The sequence below is a fragment of the Siphateles boraxobius genome, unplaced genomic scaffold (assembly GCF_051911475.1).
Source record: "Siphateles boraxobius isolate OS27281-9 unplaced genomic scaffold, OSU_SipBor_1 180, whole genome shotgun sequence".
NCBI classification, from domain to species: Eukaryota; Metazoa; Chordata; class Actinopteri; order Cypriniformes; family Leuciscidae; genus Siphateles; species Siphateles boraxobius.
In genome coordinates, this window is record NW_027508789.1 from 196,421 (window position 1) to 222,695 (window position 26,275).

Sequence of the window (26,275 nt, forward strand, 5' to 3'; positions counted from 1 at the left end):
GCTTTTTTGACTCAATGGTATTCGCTAAATGTTCTTCCTGCGCAGTATTATTTGGTAAAACTGCAACACTGATCTCCACACATAAGTCATTCTACTTCAGATAAAGCGTCACAATAAATCTCTGCTGATTATACCAAATATAATTGATCTGCGTTTTTGTTTTGCGTGATCCATATGAATACTGATTCAAAATAGGGCTGGGTAAAAATAATTAATTCTCATTTTTATCCGCTTCTTATTTTTATGAAGGAATGTCAATTCTTAAATTCGAAGAATCAATCTTTTAGTCAGTCATTTTTAGTTGTTGAACGAACAGAACATTGTAGTGCATCTTCTATCCAATAAATCACAATTTGCTTTTGTGCTTTGTTATAAAGTTTCAGATTTCAAATTATGTCAATATTATTATCAAATTTAAACAATAAATACCATTTTGACATTTTTAATGTCGCGTGTTGTAGTTCCTCAGTTCCAGCGGTTCTTCACTGAATACCATTTCTTCCTTTTTACTCATTTCTAAATAAACTATCATGAATAAACTAATCTTGTCTCATGTAATCACTCAAACTAAGAAATCATGAGAGCAATGTTACATTTACCTCATAAAAGTCATTCAATTAACTCAGACAATTAGAAACAATAACTCTAGAAAATAACTTTTTGCACTATATTACATATTCATTGTATGTACATTTATTTTTCTGTATATCTGAATAAATCTAACAATCTAAAAGTTTTTGTATCAACCATTTAAAACAAAGTTAGCATTATAACTTAATTATTATTAACTGTGACAATATTAGTATTCATCTCTGAATCGAATTGACAGAAATGTCTGATACTTTTTTTAACGATTACATTTTTTAATGATTATTTTATTACTGATAATATAGCCACATCAAACTCACTGATAAGGTGATTTGTGGTACCTTATTTCATGCTTTAACAATTGAACTTCCATTTTGTAGCTAAGCAGTAATTATATATTATTATATCACTTGTTAAATGGTTATTTAATAATTACAGTCAGTCCTGCAGATTCGGTTTGTTTGCAGATTCGATGTGAGCTCACGCACTGTGCTCACGCACGCGACTTCGGGTGATTCGAATTTGAGTTGCTATGGCGACGCGTGTTTTGAATTCTGACTGCAAATATCAACACTTTGATCGCTATCTGTTGGTTGAGAGACGAGGCGAATTCAAAAACTTTTGCTGAATATTTTCTTGTGTTGATCTTGATATTTTGAAGCTGTTCGGAGGATTTCAGAGAGGAGACTTTTATTCTAGAAGGAGATCGGATAATATATTCTAGCTAACGTTACATCGTTTTATTTTTAAAAAGTTCATATTATTTCTGAGGACTCTTTAATTTTATTTTAGAGGGAGTTCGGAGTTTTATTTTATTTATTTATTTGTTTTTTTGGGAGGGGTATTTCTGAGGAGCATTGTATTTTATTGTATTGTATTTTGTATTGTATTTGTATTGTTTTATTGCAGTTTGAAGGAGGATGCCAGGCCCGACCCAGGCACAGAGCCAGGAGCTTATTCCTGGATATTTAACACCTCTGTCTTGTGAGTTTGTTTCTGTGTCCACAGGTCCGGCTGACAGGGAGAGAGAGTGGCAGAGAGACAGCCAGCAGAGCCCAGATGATGGACGTCCGTCCACTTCCTCTAAACACTCTCGCAGAGGTCCGGCACTGAAGAGAAAGCGTCGTTCTAGCGCTCAGGTGTCCGACTCCCATCAAAGCGCATCCTCAATATCCAGCACCCATGCGGCTGAACACCATCAACCCGTTAGTGCTGGCGCTGAGGAAGATGAGATGCCAATGGGAAAGAGGAGGAGGATGGAGAGTTTTGTGAAGCTTCATTACTGTGACTGGAGCGGCATCATCTCAGACCAGAAAACTGCACCGATAACTGAGAGAAGAGCTGAGGGTAAATCAAATGACCATTGGAGAATATCAGTGTCATTAATTACCATATATGACCACACTATATTATATCAAAATACAACTGACGTTTGATCAAGCCAATAATCAGATTTATTTTTTATTCCAAGACGTTTCATGACATATTTAAACAAGGATAGTTTAAAAAATAAAACATTTTAACAGAAGAATAGCCATAATATGAGTATCCAAAGTTTAATCATTATAATTATTAGTTTGAAACATGCTTTTGTTTGATATTCCCTGCTTTAGATCAGAATGGTGTCCAGTCCAGTGCCTGTGCTGCAGAGGATCATGGTCTTCAGGAAGCTGTATCCAGTGGTGTTGAAGATCAGCAGGTTCAAACCCCTCCAGCTCCAGTCCATCACAGTCCAGCACTTCTCCAGGAATGGTTTAAGGTATTGGCCCTATAAGCTACTAATGAATATATTAACATTTGGAAGATTTTGACACCTTTTTGTGCATTTGTTTTAAATGTTCTTTGTTTATTGTGATATGGGAATAAATCAAGGTCAAATCTCTTGTATGTGCTCTATGTATATCATCAGCCTGTTAGTGAGGAAAGTGCTAGTCAGGAGAGACAGAGGAAGAAGAGTAGTTGTGTAGATCTGCTCTCTCTTCACTGGAGTTCTGGAGAGCATCTCTCTCTTCACAGCAGTGGCTCAGGTCAGGCTCAGAAAGTGGAGGATCAGACCACTGCAACCATTAGTGAGAGACACGCTGAGGGTAAATCCAGTGACCAGTTGAGAATGTGGAAATGCTCTGTTTATTAGTGCTCTACATCATAAAGTCTATATCATTTTCAGCTAGATATGAGTATCCATTAATGGAAACGTGTCATTCATGGGAACTTAATTAATTAAGGGACTTTTTCTGTTTCCTTGGATGAAGTGCCATTAATTACCATACGTCACAAACTCACACCTATATCAAAATCCAAAAGTTTGATCAAAGTTATGATTTTTTCCAGGACTTGTCTTAAATATTTAAACAGAACTTTTATTTTTTAAATCAGAGGATCATGGTCTTCAGGAAGCTGTATCCAGTGGTGTTGAAGATCAGCAGGTTCAAACCCATCCAGCTCCAGTCCATCACAGTCCAGTCCGTCCAGCGCCAGCTCACAACAACAGAGTGGACGTGACAACTGAGCGTGAGTTTACGGCCATGACCTCAAACATTAAACTCACTGCTGTCCATGACACTAAAATTAATCATCTTTTTGCAGACGACATTTTGAGCCGGTATGAAATGGGCAGAATGCTTGGTGAGGGATCATTCGGCTCTGTTTATCAAGGGAAACGCTTGGAGGACGGCCTTGAGGTATCGCCATTTTCTTACAATATTTACCCAACAAATTATTTTGTCTCACTATATCCATTTCAAGTCTTTTTGTGGATATTTTTCCACTATTTACTGCATTGGACATATTAGAAATGTAACATTGTTTTTTTGTTGATCAGGTGGCAGTGAAAATTGCCAGAAAGCCGCAGAACATGAAATACATCTACATTGTAAGTCGGCTACACTCACTATGTGTTTTTCAAATTAAAATATGTAAACATAATGACAACACCTTCATATAACAATGATCTTTGTTCCAGCCTGGTCATCCCGCACGCTTCCCATTAGAGGTCGGCCTATTAACCCTTGCTAATAGCGGCCCCAAAGTCTCCGAGATCATTGAGCTGCTGGACTGGCAGGACCAGCCTGACCGATATATCATGGTCTTGGAGCGTCCCTCACCCTGTGAAGATCTGTGGGATTTCTGGAACGGTCACGAAGGCGTCCTAAATGAGGACACAGCACGGTTTATTATGGCGCAGGCAACAATGGCGGCTCAGATGTGCTGTCGCCGTGGAGTGTTTCACCGGGATATTAAGCTGGAGAACCTGCTGATCAACACAGAAACTCTTGAGGTCAAACTGATTGACTTCGGGTGCGGGGATCTCCTGCAGGAATCTGGCTATGAACGATTCTGTGGTATGAATTATGAATCAAACCTGTAGTTTGGGACTTAAGTTCTAGTGACTAGTTCAATCGGTGTCATATAAACCATATCTCACATTTGAGTCAGCATTTTTAAAAATTAAAAACACCAGATGATTTTACCACATGCTACGGTATTTCATGCTATGGTACTTACCCATCAGACAACTCTTTTTCCTGCAGGCACTCTAGACTACCGCCCGCCTGAGTCCTGCACAGAGGGCAAGTACCACGGGAAACCAGCGACTGTGTGGTCTCTGGGAGTGCTCTTATTCCTGCTGGTGTGTGGACGCTTTCCAGAAGCAAGAGACAGCCGAATGATGGATGAAGACATCTGGTCTGAGCCGGGCTTGTCCAACGGTAAGATGGCATTCATCACAACAAAGAAGAACAACTGTCATTTAAATCATACAAAACAAAGAAATTACGAAAAAGTAACACCAAAAGATAGATATTGGATAATACAAGCATTTTTTTTTCTGATTTTCTGACCGTACTTTAACGAATAGTTGAATCTTACAGCTTAACACAAAGACAGCAGGTGTAAAGTTGAAGGTAATAATCTGACTCACTTCTGTCGTTCTGCACAGAATGCTGCCTCCTGATCCGATCCCTCCTGAAGGAAAGCCCAAGACAACGCATTTATTTGAGGAAAATCCTTCGACATGAATGGTTTAAGGTAATGAGCCTAAGATCTGTTACAAATGATTTTGAAGATTATATTCACATTTCATTTGAGAGATTTAAAAAATGTTTTGTTCTAATTGTAATCTATGACTGTAACCTTTTGTGTTTGTTTGTTTCAGGTCACAGAATAAGACATGAAGAGGAATGCCAGAAGTTCCTGTGAAAGCTGCTTCTGCCACGGCCTTCTCCAAAGATCCTGCACCGGATCCACAGAGTCTCCAGTCTTCGGCTGCTTCCTCCTTCTGCTGTGCATCTAACAGCTGATATGAGGCTCCCACAATGCTTTAGATACTTTGTCCGGCTCCTTGTTTTGAGGAAGGAATATTTTCATCTTGCAGTATTTGGTGACCACACATGCAAATGCAATGTAGATAGTGTAAATATTAGAAATCTGTTATTTGCTCCCGATCAAATAGTTTTGACTGAGGGCAAAGTTAAGTTTTATAACTTTATATTTTTATTTAACCTTTGTACTTTGACTGAATTGTTGGCTTTTTGTTTGCTATTCTACAAACTTTAAAATGTTTGTATAATGACTATTGTTCAATAAATAATATTTTATATAAACTATTGGCGTACCTGATTTTGAGAAATAGTATGTGTGTTAGACCGCTTAACACTGATTACTATCAGGATATGAGGAGACTTTCAAAAAGCATAATAAAAAAATAATGTGGACAACATGAAAGACACCAAATATTCTATAAAATAAAAAGGAAGCGTTTTAAACTTCACATAAAACTGCTTCACTGACAGGCTTATTGAAACCCCACTATACATTCCAGTATTGTTTGTTTATTGCTTGTTATAGTAAAACTGACTACACTGATATTATTCTAACTGAATGCCTACATTTAAAAATTAGCTTCTTGCCATGGTTGTCAAAGTAGTTTTGTAATCTGCAAGCTGTGCTTGATGAATGGATGCTTGCAAGCAAAATACAGTATTAATATGTGAAAGGAAGGTTAAGTGGCTTTGTAGTGAAGTACATTTCAATCATGTTACAAGGATTTGAAGTCAAAGTACGAATACAAACTCATGAAGACTGCAACTTCCTGCTTCAAATGTCAGATGACCAACAAAACAGGCACAAAAAAAAGCAATAAAAGGACTGATTGTATAAAAGCAGTTTTATTCTAGTCAAGTGTCCTACAGCCAGTACTGAATCAAATCATGGACAGGGACATGTGTAGGTAGTCTCAAACGAATCACCTGAAAGGGAACAGAAAATAAACTGGATCATTTTTAACAGTGAATTCAGCCAGAGCATGATTAGGACGAAAGCATACTTGTTTGATAGTAGTCATAAACGTTGATGACCGCTGGCTTGAGATTTTTCACTGCAAGAACCCGTTTCAGCTGCAGAGTGTAACTCATGGGGACGCCTTTGGGAACCTGCGAGAAAGGAAAGAAAAAAGGATGAACAGCAGCACATACACAGCACTCAAGATGGCAGTTAGTGAATATATACACCCAGTGTACACAGTCTCACCTCTTTCAGATACACTAAGACATGATCATCTTCAGCATCAACCCGCTCCACTAGCGGGGCAAACGATTGGGGTGAAGAACCAAGCTGAGGATAAGACACTAGTTTACAGACAATTACATTTGAGGGAACTTCAAGCATCTTGGGACTTTCTAAACCATACGAACCAGTGACGTATCTGCCGTGAAGCCCGACAGGAGCTTAATGTCCACTAGAACCATGTTAGTGCTTGCTTTTACACCATTGTATCTAAATGAGGGTGATGGAGAAATAAAGCGGTATTGTCAAAAGGATCAAGACCGCTTCCTTTTGGAAGAGTCATATACATGAGCTGGTTTCAGGACACAAATTCAAAGCTGCTCTTACTTTACCGTGAAACCCAACATAAGATTGGCTCCAAGAAGTTGACAGTCTCCGGTCACCTGCGCTTCGACACTCAGGGTTTTGGCAGTTTTAACAGGAGTTGGGATGTTGTAGAAACAAGCAACCTACAGTATGAGCGCAGAGCAAACAAAGTACAGTAACATTTGGATGTGCACAACAGAAACAGAAAGGGGGGGAGGGGATGAAACTACAGACCTGCACAGACACACAAGAGGATCCTGACGCTTTAACACTATATTTGCCGGGAACGTTCTTCAGCGGCTTCTCCTGATACAGCAACCTGTTGTCCCGATCCACGTTGAAGCTATAAGAGTCTCCTCCTACTACTGAGGACTGTACGGTAACGGTGCTGGAGCTGTCCAAGCTGAACAGGGCATGAAGAGCCACCACAGTGTCCTAAAAACAAGCACTAATTAAAAACTCATCATAAATGACTGCACTCATGTTTGGTAGTCATAGGCACCTGGGTGGAGGAAAAGCCCCCAAAGGGATTCTGCTGGGCCACTAGCCAGTTGACAATGCGGTTAGCATACACCAGATTAGCTGACGTGAGAGGCTGGACAGAAAGTACCGCTAGCAGAACGTAAGAGCTGATCTCCACTGCCAGAGTATTACCAGATGTTGTCTGAGACCAATGGACCTTAGAGCCTTAGGATGAGATGGAGGGGAGAAGGTTGATGACAAAGACCCCGATGAACCCACATCAAGAGGCTGTTAAATCTCACCATCAGAAATGGCAAGGTTGTTCAAGCAAGTTAAAAGCTGCGATCGAGTGGTGGTCTCTCCAGCCAGACTGAAGGTGTAGGCCAGCAGAGCCGTGGCATAAGTGTCCCAACAAAAGGCCTCAAGCATGACAGAGCATTGGTAATGATGGGATCCTGAAAAAAACCAACCAAATATCAGAAAAGTCATCTGCAAGGAGCGCACAGAACTACAGGAGATGTAATTTTACCGTGGTGGGGACGCCTAGTTCGAGCAGTGATGCAACAATGTAGCCAGTCATGGTCACGCCGTCACCAACTCCACCCTAAAACACCACCACATTTCATTCAGAAGAACGGTCTCATGCCAATTCTATTGAGTAGAGCTAAGAAATATGTAATGAACCTTCATGTCGTTGTGGTGCAGAGTTCCCTGCTGCATGAAACAGCCGTCTGAACCCTGCTTGCTGATCAACCAATCCTTTGCACTCTGCAGGACTTGTGGATCAATGAAGGTAAATTGCCTCGCTAGCCCAAAGGACCTCAGGACAAAGGCAGTCAACCTGGCCATGGAGAAGATGTCAAACTGAACTTAACCACTGGTGCCACAACAGATTATACGCAGTAGAACAGAGTGAAACTCACCATGTATTCGATTCATCATTACCAAATGTGCTGTATGAACCATCGTTGTGTCTGTAGTTCAGTTGTCTTTGGTATCCTGATAAGGCCAAAAGCCACATGCAAATTGGTCAGGGAGTTAGACAGTCTGGCACACTCCAAGGGGAAGAGATGGACTAAACCTCCTTGGAATTTAGTTTCCTACAGATTTAAAGTGAATTTAGTCATCCATACCTTTTTGAAGGTATCCTGTGGCGGTCTCTCGGATGGCTGCAGTGAGTTTCCCCGTGACTTCCAGGTACAGCAGGATGTAAATATTGGGAGCAAGAACAATCATATTCTGTTCTCCACAGCCATACGGCATCTGTAGTAACCTATCCAGATTCTTCAGTGCATGACCCATTATGTCCCCTACAAGAGGTCAAGCATAAAACACATCAGAAACAAAGTTATTCTGCTAATCACCTGTCAGTTTCTACACAAAGAAATGCTTTACCAAGGACTGAAACTGAGCATCTGGCTGACCCTTGAACCACATTTTTTGGAAATATCAGCGCCACGTCTTCAGAAAGAATGTTTCCTGCAGACCAAAGAAAAAAAAGCGCTAGGCAAAAGTTTGGCTATACAGGGAGAATGTATTGGGGAATCATTGAGTGCAACAAACCCTTTGGACACAGCAACCAACTCTGGGTGTTTGTCCTTTCAACTCCTTCAGGCTATAAATAGAAAACTACATCAGAAAAGCAGCATGAGCTCCATGATCAAACTCCAGAAGGCTGGTTAACATTTACCAGGACAAGTAGTCTCCGAGTGACTACGTCAATGCGTCCTCTCGTCGGCACGGTCACAACCTCAGTGCCACATCGAGTCCGGGATGCTTCGGCTGAAGCACTGACAGTCACATTGATGGCTCCTGCAGTGACAGACAGGAAGTGAGCCACGCCTAATATACACTTCTAATTTAGAGAGAGGCAGTCCAAAACTGACCGAGAACAGAAGCTGAGAGAACCCATTTGAAGGTCTTTCTCCCATTGGCACAAAGACAGGATGAATATGGATCAGTGTATGGTTTAAGAGTGAAGGCCGTGGACGAAGCTGGTTTTACTTTAACCTGCCAATGAAACAGAGCACATGGAGCAAAGACACATGACCTTCTATATATATATATATATATATACACACACACACACACACACACACATCCATTTTATATAGGAAAATAAACCATGGTATACCATGATGCACTTGGACAGATAGCTGAAGACCGTGGCCTTCAGCTCAAAAGACTCCCCACGGACGATGGAGTACGGCAGAGAGAGCTCCAGGAAGAAGGGCTGGAAGACCGTCAGCAGAGCAGGAGGAGCCAGACCAAAACCTTTTGATGACAGGCAGAACGCCTCCGTCTCCCATGTGGTGATTATGTCAGGAACAGTAAGGGGAATTTGTGTGGATCCAGTGTCTCTGAAGGACAACAAAAGAAATAAGGGGAACAGGAGAAGTAAAAATTGTGGGAAACTAGCTTTAGAAGGAACAAGATTCTTCACTAACCCCACTTGAGCAAGCTGCCAGAACCATGTTTCTGGAAAGTAAGTCCTAACAGTGACTTCTGCAGAGGAAGTGTCACCTCCAGCACTTTCTGCTTCAGGAGGAGCACCAGGAGCCATTGCAAGAGGACCATTCAAATTCACTGAAAGAGAAAAAGCAACTTTACACCCATTTACTCAGAACAGTATTAGTATCTGCAGGATAAACAGGGTTCATAACTGCCCCTCTTGTTGCAATTATAAAAATATTAACGCCAAACAATTTGCCCATCCACAAAGAAAGAGGAATAACCTCCTAAAACTCCAGGCAAGTTCACCATGTCATGCAGAATTGTTTATGGAAAGAACTGCCCATCTGCATAGACCTACTTTCTGAGAAACGTCGATACAGCGGGCACGGAGGGGCTTGTACAGCAAGATTTGTTGCGATCTTCATTCCCAGGCTCTGTCATAGTAACAAATCAAAACAAGACAGATTTAAAGTTTATCACTCTGTATTATTCAGTGACTATATATCATGAATGGTTTTCTACCTTGAAGGTTGTGTAGGCTTGATTTGTAGGACCAGTGTCGGCAGGATCTATATGAAAAGCTAGACTGGGTCGAAAACCTAGACAATCTGGTTCATCCTGAACGCTGTATGGGTAACCCGATAGTGATCGCACCGGGAGCAAGTCAAACACCTAGGACCATAAAACAGTTTTGGCATGTCACTGGTTTACAGCATGTTATGGTCACATAATGGTGTTAAATGTACATTGAAATTGCTAGAATTATAACATAGGTTAGTCCAATTGATCCATCAGCATGAATAAAATTCTAAAGCCAGTCAAGAATTTAGATCAACTGCACATGGATACCATTTTAGCACTCAGACGTCTTCCCGGCTTAATGATCCGGATGCTCTGATCTACAGCACTGATGCCACACAGAGATCCTGCTTGAGCAGAGACGGTCAGAACGTTTTCCTCAGCAGGAACGGCCGTAGCAGGAGAGAACTGTAGAGACACCTGGAACAAGGACCAACACGCTTTTGGACTAGTCACCTTTTGTCTTCAAGTGGGGAATGATGCTAGTGCACATCATAACTGGTTTTGGAAACCCGTTTCTGTGTCAAACGATGCACTCCCAACAGCAACATTCTCACTGGGCAGAACGCAGTAGACCAGAATCTGCACTGCTGGAGCCATATCCACACTGACAGACAGCTGGAACGACACAGAGCCGCTTGTGACTGTATTAGAAGCCCTCGCTCTGACTGTCTGAAATCCATGGAGGACGATCAATCCTCTGGACAAGACCTGACAAGACAAACAGGTGCATAAAACAGGCAAGAGCAAGGTTTCTAAAATAAAAATCCCTCTGATGTTCACTCACTATATAGATTATGTCAGTGCTGTAGTCTCCAGCCTCTCCAACAAAAGAATACTTTTTGACAAAAGAGTCAAATTTAGTAGAGCACAAGCAGAAGAAATAAATCCACTGAAAGGCAGGAGTCACACCTTTGCGGTTTGATTCAGGCACCAACGGGTCAACTCAGGAACCACAACATATGGAAGTGGATCACGGCACACTTCCACCAAGGCTTGGCCAGGTACAGGTTGGCCATATGTGTATCTGGGAAACATCACAAGATCAAGAACTGACCAACCACAAGACAAGAAAATAAGTGTCCCTCACTTGGCACAAGCCTCAACTTTCAGTCCCACATCTGCAACGCTGTACTTCTGTGGTTGGTTTACAGTCACGTCAAACCTGGGCAAAACTAAACCAGAAACAAATGCTTTAAATGAAGACCTCAGATCTGTCGTTGTACTGTTGCACATTATATACATGCAGAGTTCAAAACAACTTACCATATTTTTTCACCTCAAAAACGTGGGAGATAATTTGGTCGCCAATAAAAGCCTTTAGTGTGTACATCCCAATCTGAGCCTCTGGGTTTAACTCGTGAGAAAGCTGCAATATCCACCCCGTTGAGGAAATGTTTGTCCACTGACCAATCCGGTTATTATTATTGTCCTATTAAAACAATCAACAGCTCAGAGAAATACTGCGAACACAGCAACTGCAAAATAAAATAGCATTGGCTCCATTCAAAGACTTGCAGCGGAGCAAATTCTCACCTCCACCACCACCAGATTGTACTGAAAGACACAAAGACAGGAATGTTAAGCATTTAAAAAGAACAAAACACTGATGCAGCAGTCACTGAAGAAAAGGATATTGTAAAACATTACATATAAAAATAACCTGCAATTTGTTCATGGTCAGGCCTTACCATCTGATTATGAGGCAAAAACTTGCCATCCATGGTGACGACTCTGAAATTCACTGCAAAACAGCAAACGCTCATATTAATTGCAAAATGCACTTGAAGACGATCAGACTTGTAGCGTAACGGACTTTCTACACCTCGAATACTCAACCAAGGTTAATTCACAGCTCACCCGTTTGTCCTGGATTGTAGATGGGTTTGTCTGTTTGGATGAAGGTCAAAGGCAGGTAACGTCTGAACATGACTTTCCTCTCTTCAGTCGCTCTGAAGACCTTCCCTTGAACTTCTACCTTCAGCGTCTGCACAGATTCTCCATCTACTCGAGGAGCCTGTAGAGGAACCCAATTAAGAAAACCAGACGACAAAAACCAAAACAACTTGCATCTAATGACAGACCTGGAAACAAAAGCAGCGGTGAAATGGCTTTGAAGAAACCTGCTGCACAAGTTGAGTCATCCCATTTTCACCATCAAGCAGAGAAACTGTCATTGTCACACTCTCTTGGGGTTTCAGAAGACTTGCACACAATTTGGCATTAGATCCAGTTTCAATAACTGAAGGGAACGTCACCATGAATAACCTGGGTAAACATCATGAAGTTTAGGTTCAGGGTCACAATGTAATCAGGTCAGAACATTTACATGTTGGTTGAACATCCACAGAAATTAGCTAAATTAAACCACAGGTTTGCAAGGTCTGTGCATCAAAAATAGCCCAGAGGCGACTAGAATGAATAATTCTAGAAAAAATAGACTAGAGGCGTACAATCAAAACAATCATTATTTGAAGCGACGATTTCATACATGAACACTGCTCTCTGGCTCAGCAGCGCCAACACAGATTTGAATATTCTGTTTGATTGTCAAAGGTTTAATAAACAAATCTTTGTCATTTAGGAATAAGGAATAAGTGTTTGAATCAAGATCACAATCTCTCAACGATTAATCGTGCAGCTCCTGATTGTATGTTGGAGCTTCGAAATTAAGGCGACATCGTGAAAATCTGACTATTTCTGTATTTAAATTCTATAAACAGGTCCCTGGTGCCTCTACCAACCCAGAAAATATGAAAAGTGACAACCCAGTAACTGTTTTGGTAAGCCTTTCTCCGCAAGCATGTCAAAAAATAAGCCCATCAGATTTCACTCCCCTTCTGATGTAGAAAATGGATCTTATAATACCGGGCCTTAATCTGCACGTTTCCACCATTTGGTTTGCAAGCAACAACAGTGTAACCAAGCAAAAGTTGAAGCAAAGCATGTGTCGTTGGCTGCACAGAGGAGCACTGAACACTATTTATAAACGTAAATTAGAGAACTTTTTTAGAAATGATGCTAGGAGAGCTTGGCAGGGGGTCCAGGCAATCACAGGATATAAGCCTAAGAGGCATCTTATGGCAGTGGAAAATGAACTTGAAATGGCAAATGACTTGAACGATTTTTATTGCAGATTTGATATTCATGATTTTACAGCTGAACAGGAACTGGTTTATAAAGAATTCAGCAGTATGAAGTGTGTGGATATAGACATTTCTATAGACGATGTTAAGTCTTACTTTAGACAGGTGAATCCCCGTAAAGCTAGTGGGCCTGATGGTATTAGCAGCAGGACATTAAGGGTGTGCGCAGATCAGCTGGCACAGCCCTTTCAAAGGCTGTTCCAGCTGTCAATAGACACTGGTGTAGTTCCTTGTCTATGGAAAAAATCTTTGATCGTGCCCCTACCCAAAAATAATAAACCTAGGGAACTTAATGACCTGCGCCCTGTTGCCCTAACATCTACGGCAATGAAATGTTTTGAAAAAATAATTCAAAAAAAGCTTTTATGTGAGGTCACAGCATCTTTAGACCCAAATCAATTTGCTTATCGTGCCGATAGGGGGGGTCGAAGATGCACTGCTGACTCTGACAAATAATATATATGAGCACCTTGAACAGGCAAAGAGTCTTGATTTCATAGATTTCAGCAGTGCCTTTAACACAATCCAACCCCACCTGATGGTAAAAAAATTGATTCACCTTGGGGTTAACCCAAGACTAGTTTTGTGGATTTTTGACTTTTTGACGAACCGTAGCCAACAAGTCAAATTTAACTCATGTGTCTCATCATTAAAAGCCATAAACACAGGGGCACCACAAGGGTGTGTTCTGTCCCCTATCCTATACACCTTATACACTAACTACTGCCAAGCAACCATTTCAAACCACACCTTTTTTAAATATGCTGATGACACAGCATTAGTGGGTTTTGTACAGTCCAATACTGCATCCCTAGAGGGCTTTGAGAGGGAGGTGCAGGGTTTTATCAATTGGTGTACAGATAATTTCCTTGTGGTTAATGCAAAAAAAAAACAAAGGAGTTGATCATAGATTTTAATAAAAAGGGAATTGTAGTTCCACCCTCAAATATAAACGGGGTAGTGGTAGACCGGGTCACAACATACACATATTTGGGTGTTGAAATAGATAATAAACTGACTTTTAATGAATGTGCACAAAATAAGTCCAAAAGGTTGCAGAAGAGGATGTTTTTTTTAAGGAAACTTAACCATTTTAGAATAGACAATTGTATTCTTCAGATGTTTTATAAAGCTCTCTTGCAGAGTGTCTTATCTTTCGGTCTTATTTGTTCCTTTGGTTACATGTACATTAAAGATCAGAATAAATTGCAACGAATCGTCATAACAGCCAGCAAGATCATTGGAGTTGATCAAGTATCTGTAGCCCAATTGTACAATGACCTTAGTCTTAAAAAGATAGAACAAATTATAAATGATTCAACCCACCCTCTTCATCAGAGTTTCTTAAGAAGTAACAGGTCAAGTGGTAGACTACTGCAAAGGAAAATTAGTACCACAAGGTACAGCAATTCTTTTGTGCATACAGCAATTAGATTGTACAACAATCAGCTAGCATTTAACTAGCTTATTTATTCACACATGCTTGTCATGTTTCTATAATGTTTGTTGTTTTGTCTATCTTGTCTGTGTTTTTCTTATGTTTCTATGTTTAAATATTTTAATGCTTTTGTATTTAATGCTTTTGTATCTATGTTTTTATTTGTATGCAGCAGGTTTTTTAAAAGTGGAGCGTTTAATGGTGACCACATGAATTTCCTACTTGTGGATAATAAAGTTTACCTTGACCTTGACCTTGATTTGACAAAAAAAAAAAAGTCTTAAAAAGACCTCAGGGAACTGTCACCTTGTGTAAGTTAAACATGATAGTACAGTTCTTTCTGATAGTACATTTCTGCACACACCCAAATTTGACAAGCTGTAATAAATGATCTGGGGGCTACTTTGAGATGAAGTCCCATAGATACATTCTGGGGACACCATAGATTTATATTACATCTTGTGAAAAGGGACATAATGTCCACTTTAAGTCCGTGGTGTTGGTTGTCTGGGTGAAACAAACCTTTTACTGCAGGGGGAAACACCCACAGAATTGACAACAATGGTCAGCCATGGTTAAAATAAAAAAATAAACTCCAGCTATCTATAAACAATGACTTACGTATGAACATAATCTATGAATAACAAAAGTAACAATGAAGTGTATATAAAACCAAGTGTTAATGAAGTCAATGAAGACCATTCCATTTGACCACTAGATGGCCACAAAATACAACCTGATCAATTAACTTTTAACATATGGTTAAAGCTTTAAAGGTTTTAATTTTGCCATCTTTAAAACTATATCAGCATAAACATTAGACTGCTTCTGTTCACTTCAAAGCCACTGGTACTTACGGTCTTTTGTGTCCATCAACAGCAAAGAGGAGAAGGGCTAAAATGAGCCCTTTCCAAACACAAAACTCCCTCACAGCCATGAAGAGCAATCATCCAAGACTAGACAGAAATCAAGATCTCTTTCAAAAACCCTGCAGCACTTCTGTTAAGATTCACGCTGTTCAGCTGCTCTACAGCTTCTCAAACCGTGTTGGGGACAAATGTGGGCAAAATAATTTTGATTTATTTTTTAAAAATACTTCCCTTGATCTAAACGGTACAAGACTTGGTGACTTTTCCTAAGTTTGCCACCTGAACACACACACACAAAAATGACTCGATTCTACAACGTTAAGTGGGTGAGAAAAAAAAACTCCTTCATCTTGTGTTCGTGGACAAAAATGGGCACCCATAGGAATGAATGGGAAAAAAATGTAATTCAGAGCATTCTTGTTGTTTTTTTGTCTCTCTCTCTCTCTCTCTCTCTCTCTCTCTCATGACAGAGCTGGGCTTTTTTTTTTTTTTCAAATAAAAACTCACTCACACATACAAAAACAAAGAATTGAATGAGCCAATGTCTGACCATGTTTTTTGGTGTGATCCAATCATCCAATCATCCACCTGGCTCATCAGACTCTCTCTCACACGCAGGCACACTTCAGAGTCAGATCAAAGTGCTACTGCAAGGTTTGTTGATACTTCGAAACAAAACGTTTCTGCAGCATATGCTACCTAAACCTGCAGTGGCAGTTATTTTATCAGTTCACTCGGAAGCAGCACAATGAGTAAGAGGTATAGTGCAGCAGAGACCCTGGATATTCTACTGGAATCCAGTGGGGAGGAAGGAGGCCTGCCAGACTGTGGTTTGGAGTCATCAGGTGATCAAGGATCTGAAACAGATAGTCAGACAGAGTTTGACCAGGATTATGAGGACACCGATGGGGAAGACTCTGAGGAAGACGATCCTGGTGTAGTAACTTATGAATCTAAAAATGGAGAAATCTTGTGGACTGCTAATGCACCTACCCAAACACCAGGGAGAGCACCTGCAGAGCACGTGATGAAGATGACCCCTGGGCCAACCAGATATGCCTGTTCGCGTGTGGACAACATAAGGTCAGCTTTTGAGCTTTTTTTTCCTGAGGAAACTCAAAAGACACTGATTGACATGACAAATTTAGAGGGGAAAAGAGTGTATAGGGAGTCATGGAAAGAGGTGGACTGGGTGGACTTACAGGCCTACATTGGTCTGCTATTGCTGGCCGGTGTTTATCGTTCTCACAACGAGGCCACACTGAGCTTGTGGAATGCAGACACAGGGAGAGCCATTTTTCGTGCTACAATGTCTCTGCAAGCCTTTGAAATCATGACAAGGGTCATCCGGTTTGACAACCGAGACACAAGACCTGCCCGTTGGAGAGATGACAAACTGGCTGCGATACGGAAAATCTGGGACAAATGGGTCGAACATCTGCCTCTAATGTACAACCCAGGCCGAGAAGTCACAGTAGATGAATGCCTAGTACCTTTCAGAGGACGCTGTCGCTTCAAGCAGTACATGCCAAGCAAACCAGCTAGATACGGAATCAAAATCTGGGCAGCCTGTGATTCTAAAACCAGTTATGCATACAATATGCAAATCTATACTGGCAAGCCGGCTGATGGGCAGCGAGAAAAGAACCTGGCAAAGCGCGTTGTCCTCGACATGTCAGCGGGTCTCCAAGGGAACACCATCACGTGTGACAATTTCTTCACATCGTATGCCCTTGGCCAGGAGCTCCTGAAGAGGAAACTAGGCATGCTGGGAACAGTGAGGAAAAACAAGCCTGAGCTCCCATCTGCACTGGTGAAGACAAGGGGCAGAGAGAAATTCTCTTCTGTGTTTGCATTTACCAGTACACACACACTTGTGTCTTACTGTCCCAAAAAAAATAAAAATGTGCTCTTGATGAGCACAGTTCACAAGGAAGCAACAGTCAGCACAGGTGAAGAGAGGAAGCCAGATGTAATCCTGGATTACAACAAAACCAAGGGTGGAGTGGACAGCCTTGACCAGGTATTTAACTTTTTTTTTTTTTGCTTTGTTTATTAATTTTCCTATGACAAATTGCTTGTGGTTTATAAATGGTAACAAATGTATGAATTGCTAAGTGAATAAATGTAAATGTACTTTTGTCAGTATAGTGTTTGATTTTTATTCTTTTCCTGTGTGTATTATTCAAGATGGTCGCTGCTTACACTTGTAAGCGAAAATCCAACCGTTGGCCCATGGTTGTGTTTTCCAACATGTTGGATGTATCTGCCCTGAACGCCTTCGTCCTGTGGTCAGAAATCAATCCTGCCTGGAATGCAGGAAAGACCTTCAGAAGGCGGATCTTTCTGGAAGAGCTCGGGAAGGCTCTGGTGTCCCCACAGATTGAGAGACGGAAGGGCGTTCCCCGTGGAGCGGCCTCTCTGAGGATGCTGAATCGGATCAGACAACCCTCCTCAGAAAACATCCCTGCCACATCCACAGCAACTACCCCAACCAAGAGAAAAAGGTGCCATGTCTGTACTTCAAACAGAAAAAAACCCAGCATTGTATGTGGAAAATGCAAAGAATATATCTGCAAAGAACATTCGGTTACAATTACCTGCTGCCACAAGTGCATGTAAATTATGTAAATAACTATTATTGTTTGTTCTTACCTGTTTGCTTGTTCTTACCTGTTTATTCTTAGCTAACATTTATTTAGTTATTGTTATGTATATTCTTACCCGTTTGGTTGCAATTAGTTATTGAAATTTGATGTTTTTTGTTTGAAATAAATGATAAATGATCTACTACTTTGTCTTTTCCTTCTAGCATGGTCATATTTATCTAAGCATATTTTGGCATCTTTGTATAGTCTCACCTAACACAGATATATATTTTTTTAAATTACAATTTTAACTTGTGATAAAGTCAAAAACTTAAGAGGTTAAATTCGTCATAACAGTGGTTTATAGAGTTAAGCCTATATGCAGCCATTGAGAACTACAGCCATCTAGTGGCTATTGATATTACTGCTTTTTTGTTAATTTAATACCAATATAAGACACCAGATGGAACCAAAGTCACTTTATCTTTAGGTTTTAGCTCTCTGAACTTAGTGGAATGATATTTTAATGTAGTTAAATAAATATTAAATATAACATAAAAATAAGCATAATTTACATAGAAAATATGGTACTTTCAGAGGTAAATAAATTTAAAAATACCCCAAAAATAAAAAAACACCATACATTGATAGATAAAATTGTATCGAAGACAGTGATATAACATTTATAATAAATAAAAAATTGGATCACACCTGAGACCTCTGTGCCCACATTTGTCCACGAACACGGTATTAAGGACTGTAATGTGAACATGGTTTGAGGGTTAACTCCAGATCAACTGCACTGATGCCAGCGTTATTTAAACGCTCTTAATAATTCAGAACAGGTTGATTTAGCTCTCACCGGCAATCTGGACGTCTTTAGGGCGGAGCCCCGGTAATTAATCACAGGGTTGCCAACTCTGAAACACAGGCTCTACAGGAAGGTGTAGTTTTTTAAAACTCTGCAGGACAGTAGCCCTCCAGGACAGACATTGCCCATCCCTGCTGGACGCGTGGTGTCTTATGAACCGCTTTCTTCTCACTCAGATATTGCGTGCACTCGCGAACGTCTCTGTGCTCTCGCGCTAGAATTGAATTCGCTTCGCTGTTGGATTACATTTTTCAAAAGTTATCCCATCAGGGCCCAGTTTTTCAAAAGTAATCCACTAGGATTTTGGATAACGGATTGGATCAAATGTTGAAAATGGGTTTTTCAAAAGAAAAAACGGATTACATAATCGGATTAGATCATGTTGGATCAAACCTTTAGTTTGGGTTTTCAGAACTTTTTTATAGGATTTGGATCACTTTGATCCAAAAAATCTGGATTAAACTGATCCCATCAGAAGGGTGGATTCACCGTGGATTTCATGCCCAAAATGTAATGAAAACTTTAAAAATGTATCAAATAATAGGCTACTATATTTGGATCATGCAGTATCTTACAAGATATCCTATATTTATTCATAAGGTTTTAATTTTATTTGTTCATCCGTCAGGCTACAGTGATTAGGTAGGCTTTAACGTATTCAGCCTTTCAGTATAGGCCTACAGCAAAGTGGAAAGAGTTTGGCCTCATAAAATAATCCCCCAAACAGCTGTCAAAATTGACCAAAAACAATACATTTTATTCTGTCACTAGTTGATATATATATATATTCATCACAATCGAAAATATTTTTGTTTTTAGAATATTTATTAGCGATGCATGCAATGATTACAGAATAACCAAAAAAAAAAATGCAAAGAATGGCAATCACTGATTTTTGAAATCCAAAACAAATCCAAATCAGAAATAGTGTCTAACTATTGCGTCCCTTGTTGCACGTCCTGTTTGCTGGTTCTGGCAGAATGCAGGAGGTTGGTTAGGGTCTCCAAGGGGCTCAGGTGCATCATTGTCAGCACAGAGAGGGACATTGCGCTTAGTAGCGATGTTGTGCAGGACAATACAGGCAAGGGAATTATTATGAAATTATTGTGGAGTATTTGACATTAAGTATTTTTTTTTTAATTCAATACATCTATATTTGAAACTTGTTAAATATCCTCAATGTACAGTGTTTGTTTCTTGGTTTGTCTACTTGTTGCTCTTTACATATCTATAGTTCTACATTGTGATTTCCTATCCGGTTTGAGCACTGGTTATCCAGATTTGGTGATCCTGGAAAGTTCCTATCCGGATCAGATTGATCCAATCCGATGTTGCTTTGAAAAACTGGCTCAAAAGTAAGCTGGATTACGTGATCACGGATCGCAAAAAAAAGAATTACTAAATCCAGATCAATTTGATCCAGATTCAATTTTTTGAAAAACTGGGCCCAGAATAGATTTCCACGAAGTTAAGATTGAACTACCTGGAATTCAATTAGATGTGGCTCTTTCATTCCTGTACAATTTAATATTTAATCATTTAAATCAAATATCCTATCTTGGATAAATGGGGCGTTTGGATGTTCTCTTACGAGAGTATCTCTCGTACTGTGTAATATCTTACGCTATGGGGAAAACCTCTTTTCCACGAGATATTGAAGCCAAAAATTATCCTTTAATTTTGATGAATGTAAAACGCTGTGCGGCAGCGTGCAGACATAGGCAAGACGGCTTGCGCGCCTATTGGCTGCCCTGCGGCAACAGCAGCAAGCCTATCGAGAGAGGCCCTGCGTGAGGTGACATCCAATACGGGTGCTTCGCGCCCATTTCGTCGCGTCCCGCCAGAATAGGCGTGGCCTTGGCCTATAAATACGCTCGACAGGCTGATACACACTGATTTTCATCTCTTCAGCGAAGCACTACTGCATCGCTGGATCCGGAGTGAGAAGCCGCGCCGTCTGATAGTAAGCCTTCTGCGGGACGAGCCTTCAAGCCTGAAGCCGCTGGCCTTCACCTCGCCGCCTTCAGCCGCCGTACCTGCTACGCTTTCCGGCGTTAATATCCTTTTTCACTGCTAGAGTGTGTGTTCGCCGTCGCGACTCACACTCTCTCTCTCTCTCTCTCTCTCTCTCTCTCTCTCTCTCTCTCTCTTTATCTAAAAGAGCAGCGGCTTTTTGAAGACGCTTCGTTCCTGTGGAACTATTGCCATGGTGACTCTGAGGACTTGCCTGGCATTTTTTCTCCGAGTCTGCACTCCCGCCCGCTGTAGTGCCGCGCCGCAAAGCGCCGTATTCAGCGGGTCCTCGAGCCTTCTCCAGCCCGTGAAAGCTCGCCGGTTCGCCCGCCAGCTTCACCAGCTTCAATCGAGTCGCTCACTGACGGACAGCGGCGGCCGCGCGCCGCCGCTTCCGCCATTAGTGACGACAAGATAGCTGCATCGGTAGAGGAGGCCAGCTATTGCCATGGTGAGTGAGACTCCCGCCCGCTGTAGTGCCGCGCCGCAAAGCGCCGTACTCAGCGGGTCCCCGATCCTTCTCCAGCCGTGAAAGCTCGCCGGTTCGCGCGCCGCCGCTTCCGCCATTAATGACGACGAGATAGCTGCATCTGTAGAGGAGGCCAGCTGCTATATCCCCGCGTTGGACAGTGAGGATTGGGCGAGCTCTGTGGATCTCCCCCTTCTGCCCGCGAGTCATCAGGGAAACGGGCCAGCATCAAAACCGCGGCTAGCTTTCTTTACGTTATAGGAAAGCTACCCCGCCCCCGCCCCCCGTGGGCATGCGTCACCGGCGAAATGAGGAAAGAGTGTATTTTTAGTCCCGCCGAGGCCGGACCAATCTCCATTTCTCAAACATTTCTCAGCTCCTCTTAGTTTGAGCGGCTGAAAATGTCAATATTGCAGCAATGAGCCTGTTGTATAACACGCACGCCTGCAAACAAACGCCAACACACACAAAACTGTGATGACGCTCTATTATGTGCTCGAGCTATTTTAAGCTGTTGTCATTTCCCCCTGTGGCTCAGTGGCGAAACCTACAGCCATCGCACGGGAGACCCGTGTTCGATCCCAGCTCTCGCAGTAAAATTTAGTCTTGCCGCGGCCAGACTTGCACTGATACTTTTCGCTCGTTCAGTTCCAAGAAAATGTGACTGTTCCAGTGTATTTTGCAGTAAACAAGCCGGTATCATGGCCCGCTTGCCTGCACACAAATGCCGTTTCCACGGCGACCCAGAAAAATCATATAAGCAATGTATTTTCTGGTATTCCGGCCACAGCCGATGGTGTTATGAGTGTAATAAAAATGCCCACAGCCCAGTGTTCATTTCTACACACAAACACAGCCCGCCACAGTGCAGGGCTCGCACATATGAAATCGACTCATGTCAATTGTGCATTAAATGTAGTGAATGTGCCCACAACCCAGTGCCCACAAACACTACACACTGCATGTGCCACGTTTTCTGTAAAACGAAACCAACACACATACAGTCAGCTAAGACCCACGGTGTTTAAGTCTCGCCGCGGCCAGACTCCACCGAAACCTCTTGCTCGTTCAGTTCCAAACAATGTGACTGTTCCAGTGTATTTCGCAGTAAACAAGCCGGTACCACAGCCCGCTTGCCTGAACATTAACGCCATTTTTACGGCGACCCAGATAAATCCAATAAAGAGTGTATTTTCTGGTGTCCCGGCCATAGCCGATGGTGTTATGAGTGTTGTAAGAATGCCCACGTCACAGTGCCCATTCCCACACGCAGACACAGCCCGCCACAGTTCAGGGCTAGCACAAATAAAATCGACTCATGTCGATTGTGCAAACGTAGTGAATGTGCCCACGACACAGTGCCCACAAACACTACACAGTGCGTGTCCCACGGTTTCTGTAAAAACGAAACCAACACATATTCAGTCAGCGCAAGCCGACGGTGTTTTCAGTGCAGTAAATGTGCCCGCTGTCCCGCGCCCACATTCACTCACAGACACGCTGAACCCTACGGGGTTTGTCCCGCTCGTTCTCTCTCCACAATTTGTCATAGAGAAAGCGAGTGCGAACAGGCTGCCCGCCGTGATCAGCGCGCCCCCCGCCTCGCACACTTTAAACACAGTGTTCATGTCTCAGCACACCGAAGCTCTGCAGCCGCCGCTGTGCCGCGGCCAGAGCCCGGATATCATTCTGCCTCTAGCTATCCACGCGAATGCATGGGCAATGCTTCCCGGGGTATCAGAATGGGTGTTGAACACTATAAAGAGAGGCTATTCGCTACAGTTCGCTCGACGTCCCCGCCGTTGCACGGCACGTGTCGAAACCACGGTGGACAACGAAGTATCTCATCTACTTCAAACCGAAATAGCGAAACTACTGAGCAAAGGGGCCATAGAACCTTTATCTCAGGCTCAGAGCGAAGGGGGTGTATACAGCAGATATTTTCTGATACCGAAAAAAGACGGGGGTCTCAGACCCATTCTAGATCTGCGACAATTGAACAAAGCGCTTCTGAAACGCAAGTTCAAAATGCTGACAACCAGCAAAATCCTTGCGCACGTGCGCCAGGGAGACTGGTTCATGTCAATAGATCTGAAAGACGCCTATTTCCAAATACAGATTGCGTCACGTCACAGGCGATTCTTGAGATTCGCCTTCGAGGGCCAGGCATATCAATACACAGTCCTACCGTTCGGCCTGTCCCCAGCACCCCGTATATTCACGAAGTGCATGGACACGGCTCTCGCACCCCTGAGACTTCAGGGCATGCGAATTTTGAAGTACTTGGACGACTGGTTGATTCTAGCTCGATCACGATCAGAGCTCATAGAACACAAGACCGTTTTACTCGAGCATCTCGAGAATTTGGGTCTCACAGTCAATTGGAAGAAGGGTTCGCTGTCTCCCAGCCAGAAAATCTCTTTTCTGGGAACAGTGATGGACTTGCTGTCTATGACAGCACGTCTGTCGCCGGAGCGAGGACTGAACATTCAGCGCGCCGTGAAATCCTTCCGCCGTGGCTCTATAGTCCCGCTCAAACGGTTTCAGAAAATGCTGGGCCTCATGGCCTCAGCATCCTCAGTACTTCAGCTGGGCCTGCTTCGCATGCGCCCACTGCAGTTATGGCTGAAAGCACGAGTTCCGCCCGGGGCTTGGGCCGCTGGTCTGTTTCGCCTCAAGGTCGACAGGAAATGCGTCTCGGCTCTGAAACCTTGGCAAAAAGCTTACTGGTACCTGACTGGAAGCTGACTGGAAAAAAGCTGACTGGTCAGGCGTGAGTCTGGGGACTCCCTCGAGTGTGATGGTGGTGTCCACGGACGCCTCCACCTCGGGATGGGGAGCGCTGCTCGAGGGCAGACCGTTCTTTGGCCAGTGGTCAGAACGGGAGAAGGTCCTACACATAAACTGTCTAGAAATGCTGGCAGTAGACAACGCGCTAAGGCGCTTTTGTCCCCAGATAAAAGGCCGCCACGTCTTAGTCCGGTCGGACAACATGTCAGTGGTGGCGTACATAAATCACCAGGGCGGCGTCAGGTCCCGAAGCCTTTACAGGCTGACGAAACGCTTCCTGGACTGGGCTCAGCACAACCTGCTTTCACTGAAAGCAGCGCATGTGCCTGGTCACCTGAATCTGGGACCAGACAGACTGTCCAGAAACAATGTCCCAGCAGGGGAATGGTCGCTGCACCCGCAGGCGATCCAACTGCTGTGGGAGACATTCGGCAGAGCGCAGGTGGACCTGTTCGCGTCCCAGGAAAACGCTCACTGTCCGAACTTTTTCTCTAAGAGCAGGGATGCGCTGGCCCACGTATGGCCCCGACGCCCACTCTATGCTTTTCCCCCCGTCTCGCTCCTGCCTCAAGTGCTGGAACGAATCAGGGAAAATGGATGCCCAGTGCTGCTCGTGGCTCCGCTATGGACGAACCAAACCTGGTTCCCAGTCCTGATGCAGCTGACCAGCACTGCCCCGTGGCCGATACCGGTGAGGAGAGACCTCCTCTCTCAGGCAAAGGGCTCGATTTGGCATCCTCGCCCGGAGTTATGGTCCCTACATATGTGGGCCATCAACGGGTACCCGCTAACCTCCCGGAGGGAGTGTTAAACACGATCACGCAGGCTAGGGCCCCGTCTACTAGACGGCTCTACTCCTCGAAATGGTAAGTGTTCTCTACCTGGTGTCAAGCTCAGGGCTTTTCATCCGTAGACTGCGGGGTTACGGAAGTGCTCTCCTTCCTTCAGGAGCTGCTGGATAAGGGTAGAACCCCGTCCACGCTCAAAGTATACGTGGCGGCCATAACGGCGTTTGCAAAACCGACGTCTGGCCAGTCACTGGGGAAAAACGACCTCGTTGTGCGATTCCTCAGGGGAGCTCGGAGGCTGAGTCCTTCCAGACCTCCCTCAGTCCCTATGTGGGACCTTTCTACGGTTCTGGAAGCCCTGAAAGGTGCCCCATTCGAGCCAATCCATTTGTCAGACATGAAGCACCTGTCTTTCAAAATTGTATTTCTTGTGGCTCCTGCTGAATAAAGCGCGTGGGGGACTTACAAGCGCTTTCAGTAAGCGCGTCCTGTATGGAGTTTGGGCCTAATGACTCAAAAGTCATACTCAAACCAAGGCACGGGTATGTGCCAAAATCCCTCAACACACCGTTCAGGGCCCAGGTTATTTCCCTGTGCGCCCTCCCGGTGAACAATGAGGAGGCGGATGCTAATCTCCTTTGCCCCGTCAGGGCGCTGAGAGCTTATGTGTCCCGCTCGTCTGTCTTCAGGCAGACCGAGCAGCTCTTTGTTTTGTTTGGCGGACACTCCAAGGGACTGGCCACATCAAAACAGAGCCTATCCAGATGGATAGTCGATGCCATAGCGCTGGCTTACACTTCTAAGGGCCTGCAGTGTCCTTTGGGTGTCAGAGCGCACTCCACGAGAGGCGTGGCCTCGTCGTGGGCGTGGTCTAGTGGGATTTCCTTGCATGATATCTGTATGGCGGCGGGCTGGGCCTCGCCGTCTACATTTATAAAGTTCTATAACCTAGAGGTTCCCGACCTTACAGGCCAAGCTGCTGTCGGTCTAGAATTCAGTACTATCTGTCCCGCTGCGCAGGCGCAGAATGCTGAGTTTTGATTGAGTATCGCTCACTGATCGATGGAACAGCTCCATGGGTGTTGAATAGCCCTTACTTTTGCCCAGTTCAGGCTGAACGCGTTCACCCTGTCTGCGGGATATACTGTTGACATAACTAGCTCCTATGGGATGCTATTTCATGAGGAATGATGCTGGTAGCCTCTCTTCTCCGACTCTCTGTGAGTCTACGGTGATTATGCACTATATGAGCCCCGGGCTACTGCCCTTGGGACTTTGGTGTCGGATCCCAGTACGCACGGCGTCTTACATTGTGTTCCCCATAGCGTAAGATATTACGCAGTACGAGAGAT

The 26,275-nt window shown here is 43.2% G+C and overlaps 4 protein-coding genes across 5 annotated transcripts; 2 read left to right on the plus strand and 2 right to left on the minus strand.

The window, feature by feature from the left end:
• Positions 1 to 1,438: 1,438 nt before the first annotated feature.
• Positions 1,439 to 3,090, plus strand: LOC143741245 (uncharacterized). The gene is made up of 4 exons (XM_077233667.1): positions 1,439 to 1,935; positions 2,202 to 2,347; positions 2,498 to 2,713; positions 2,965 to 3,090. Exons 1-4 carry the CDS (start codon positions 1,509 to 1,511, stop codon positions 3,088 to 3,090), a joined length of 915 nt encoding a protein of 304 aa, XP_077089782.1. The 5' UTR covers positions 1,439 to 1,508.
• Positions 3,091 to 3,205: 115 nt separating this feature from the next.
• LOC143741240 (serine/threonine-protein kinase pim-3-like) lies at positions 3,206 to 4,874 on the plus strand. 2 transcript variants are annotated; one of them, XM_077233664.1, is made up of 6 exons: positions 3,206 to 3,269; positions 3,410 to 3,460; positions 3,551 to 3,929; positions 4,119 to 4,295; positions 4,526 to 4,614; positions 4,742 to 4,874. In XM_077233664.1, exons 1-6 carry the CDS (start codon positions 3,207 to 3,209, stop codon positions 4,751 to 4,753), a joined length of 771 nt encoding a protein of 256 aa, XP_077089779.1. In that variant the 5' UTR covers position 3,206; the 3' UTR covers positions 4,754 to 4,874. The 2 variants fall into 2 exon arrangements, with proteins under 2 accessions (XP_077089779.1, XP_077089780.1); XM_077233665.1 differs by having other exon boundaries at positions 3,551 to 3,926.
• Positions 4,875 to 5,734: 860 nt separating this feature from the next.
• On the minus strand, positions 5,735 to 10,293 carry LOC143741238 (alpha-2-macroglobulin-like). The gene is given in 22 exon segments (XM_077233661.1): positions 5,735 to 5,834; positions 5,912 to 6,017; positions 6,115 to 6,198; positions 6,279 to 6,360; positions 6,478 to 6,599; positions 6,691 to 6,891; positions 6,959 to 7,143; positions 7,221 to 7,325; positions 7,328 to 7,373; positions 7,448 to 7,522; positions 7,603 to 7,759; positions 7,842 to 7,917; positions 8,052 to 8,228; positions 8,314 to 8,397; positions 8,482 to 8,533; positions 8,609 to 8,730; positions 8,805 to 8,928; positions 9,053 to 9,278; positions 9,366 to 9,504; positions 9,731 to 9,806; positions 9,895 to 10,044; positions 10,222 to 10,293. Coding segments are annotated over 22 exon segments (2,433 nt in total). The 5' UTR covers positions 10,225 to 10,293; the 3' UTR covers positions 5,735 to 5,793.
• Positions 10,294 to 10,857: 564 nt separating this feature from the next.
• Positions 10,858 to 15,565, minus strand: LOC143741246 (alpha-2-macroglobulin). Its single transcript, XM_077233668.1, has 8 exons — positions 15,393 to 15,565; positions 12,036 to 12,219; positions 11,812 to 11,968; positions 11,643 to 11,695; positions 11,488 to 11,508; positions 11,218 to 11,383; positions 11,042 to 11,126; positions 10,858 to 10,978 (listed from the first exon to the last, which is right to left on the minus strand). The coding sequence occupies exons 1-8, from the start codon at positions 15,470 to 15,472 to the stop codon at positions 10,858 to 10,860; spliced, it is 867 nt and encodes a 288-aa protein (XP_077089783.1). The 5' UTR covers positions 15,473 to 15,565.
• Between the last annotated feature and the right edge of the window lie 10,710 nt (positions 15,566 to 26,275).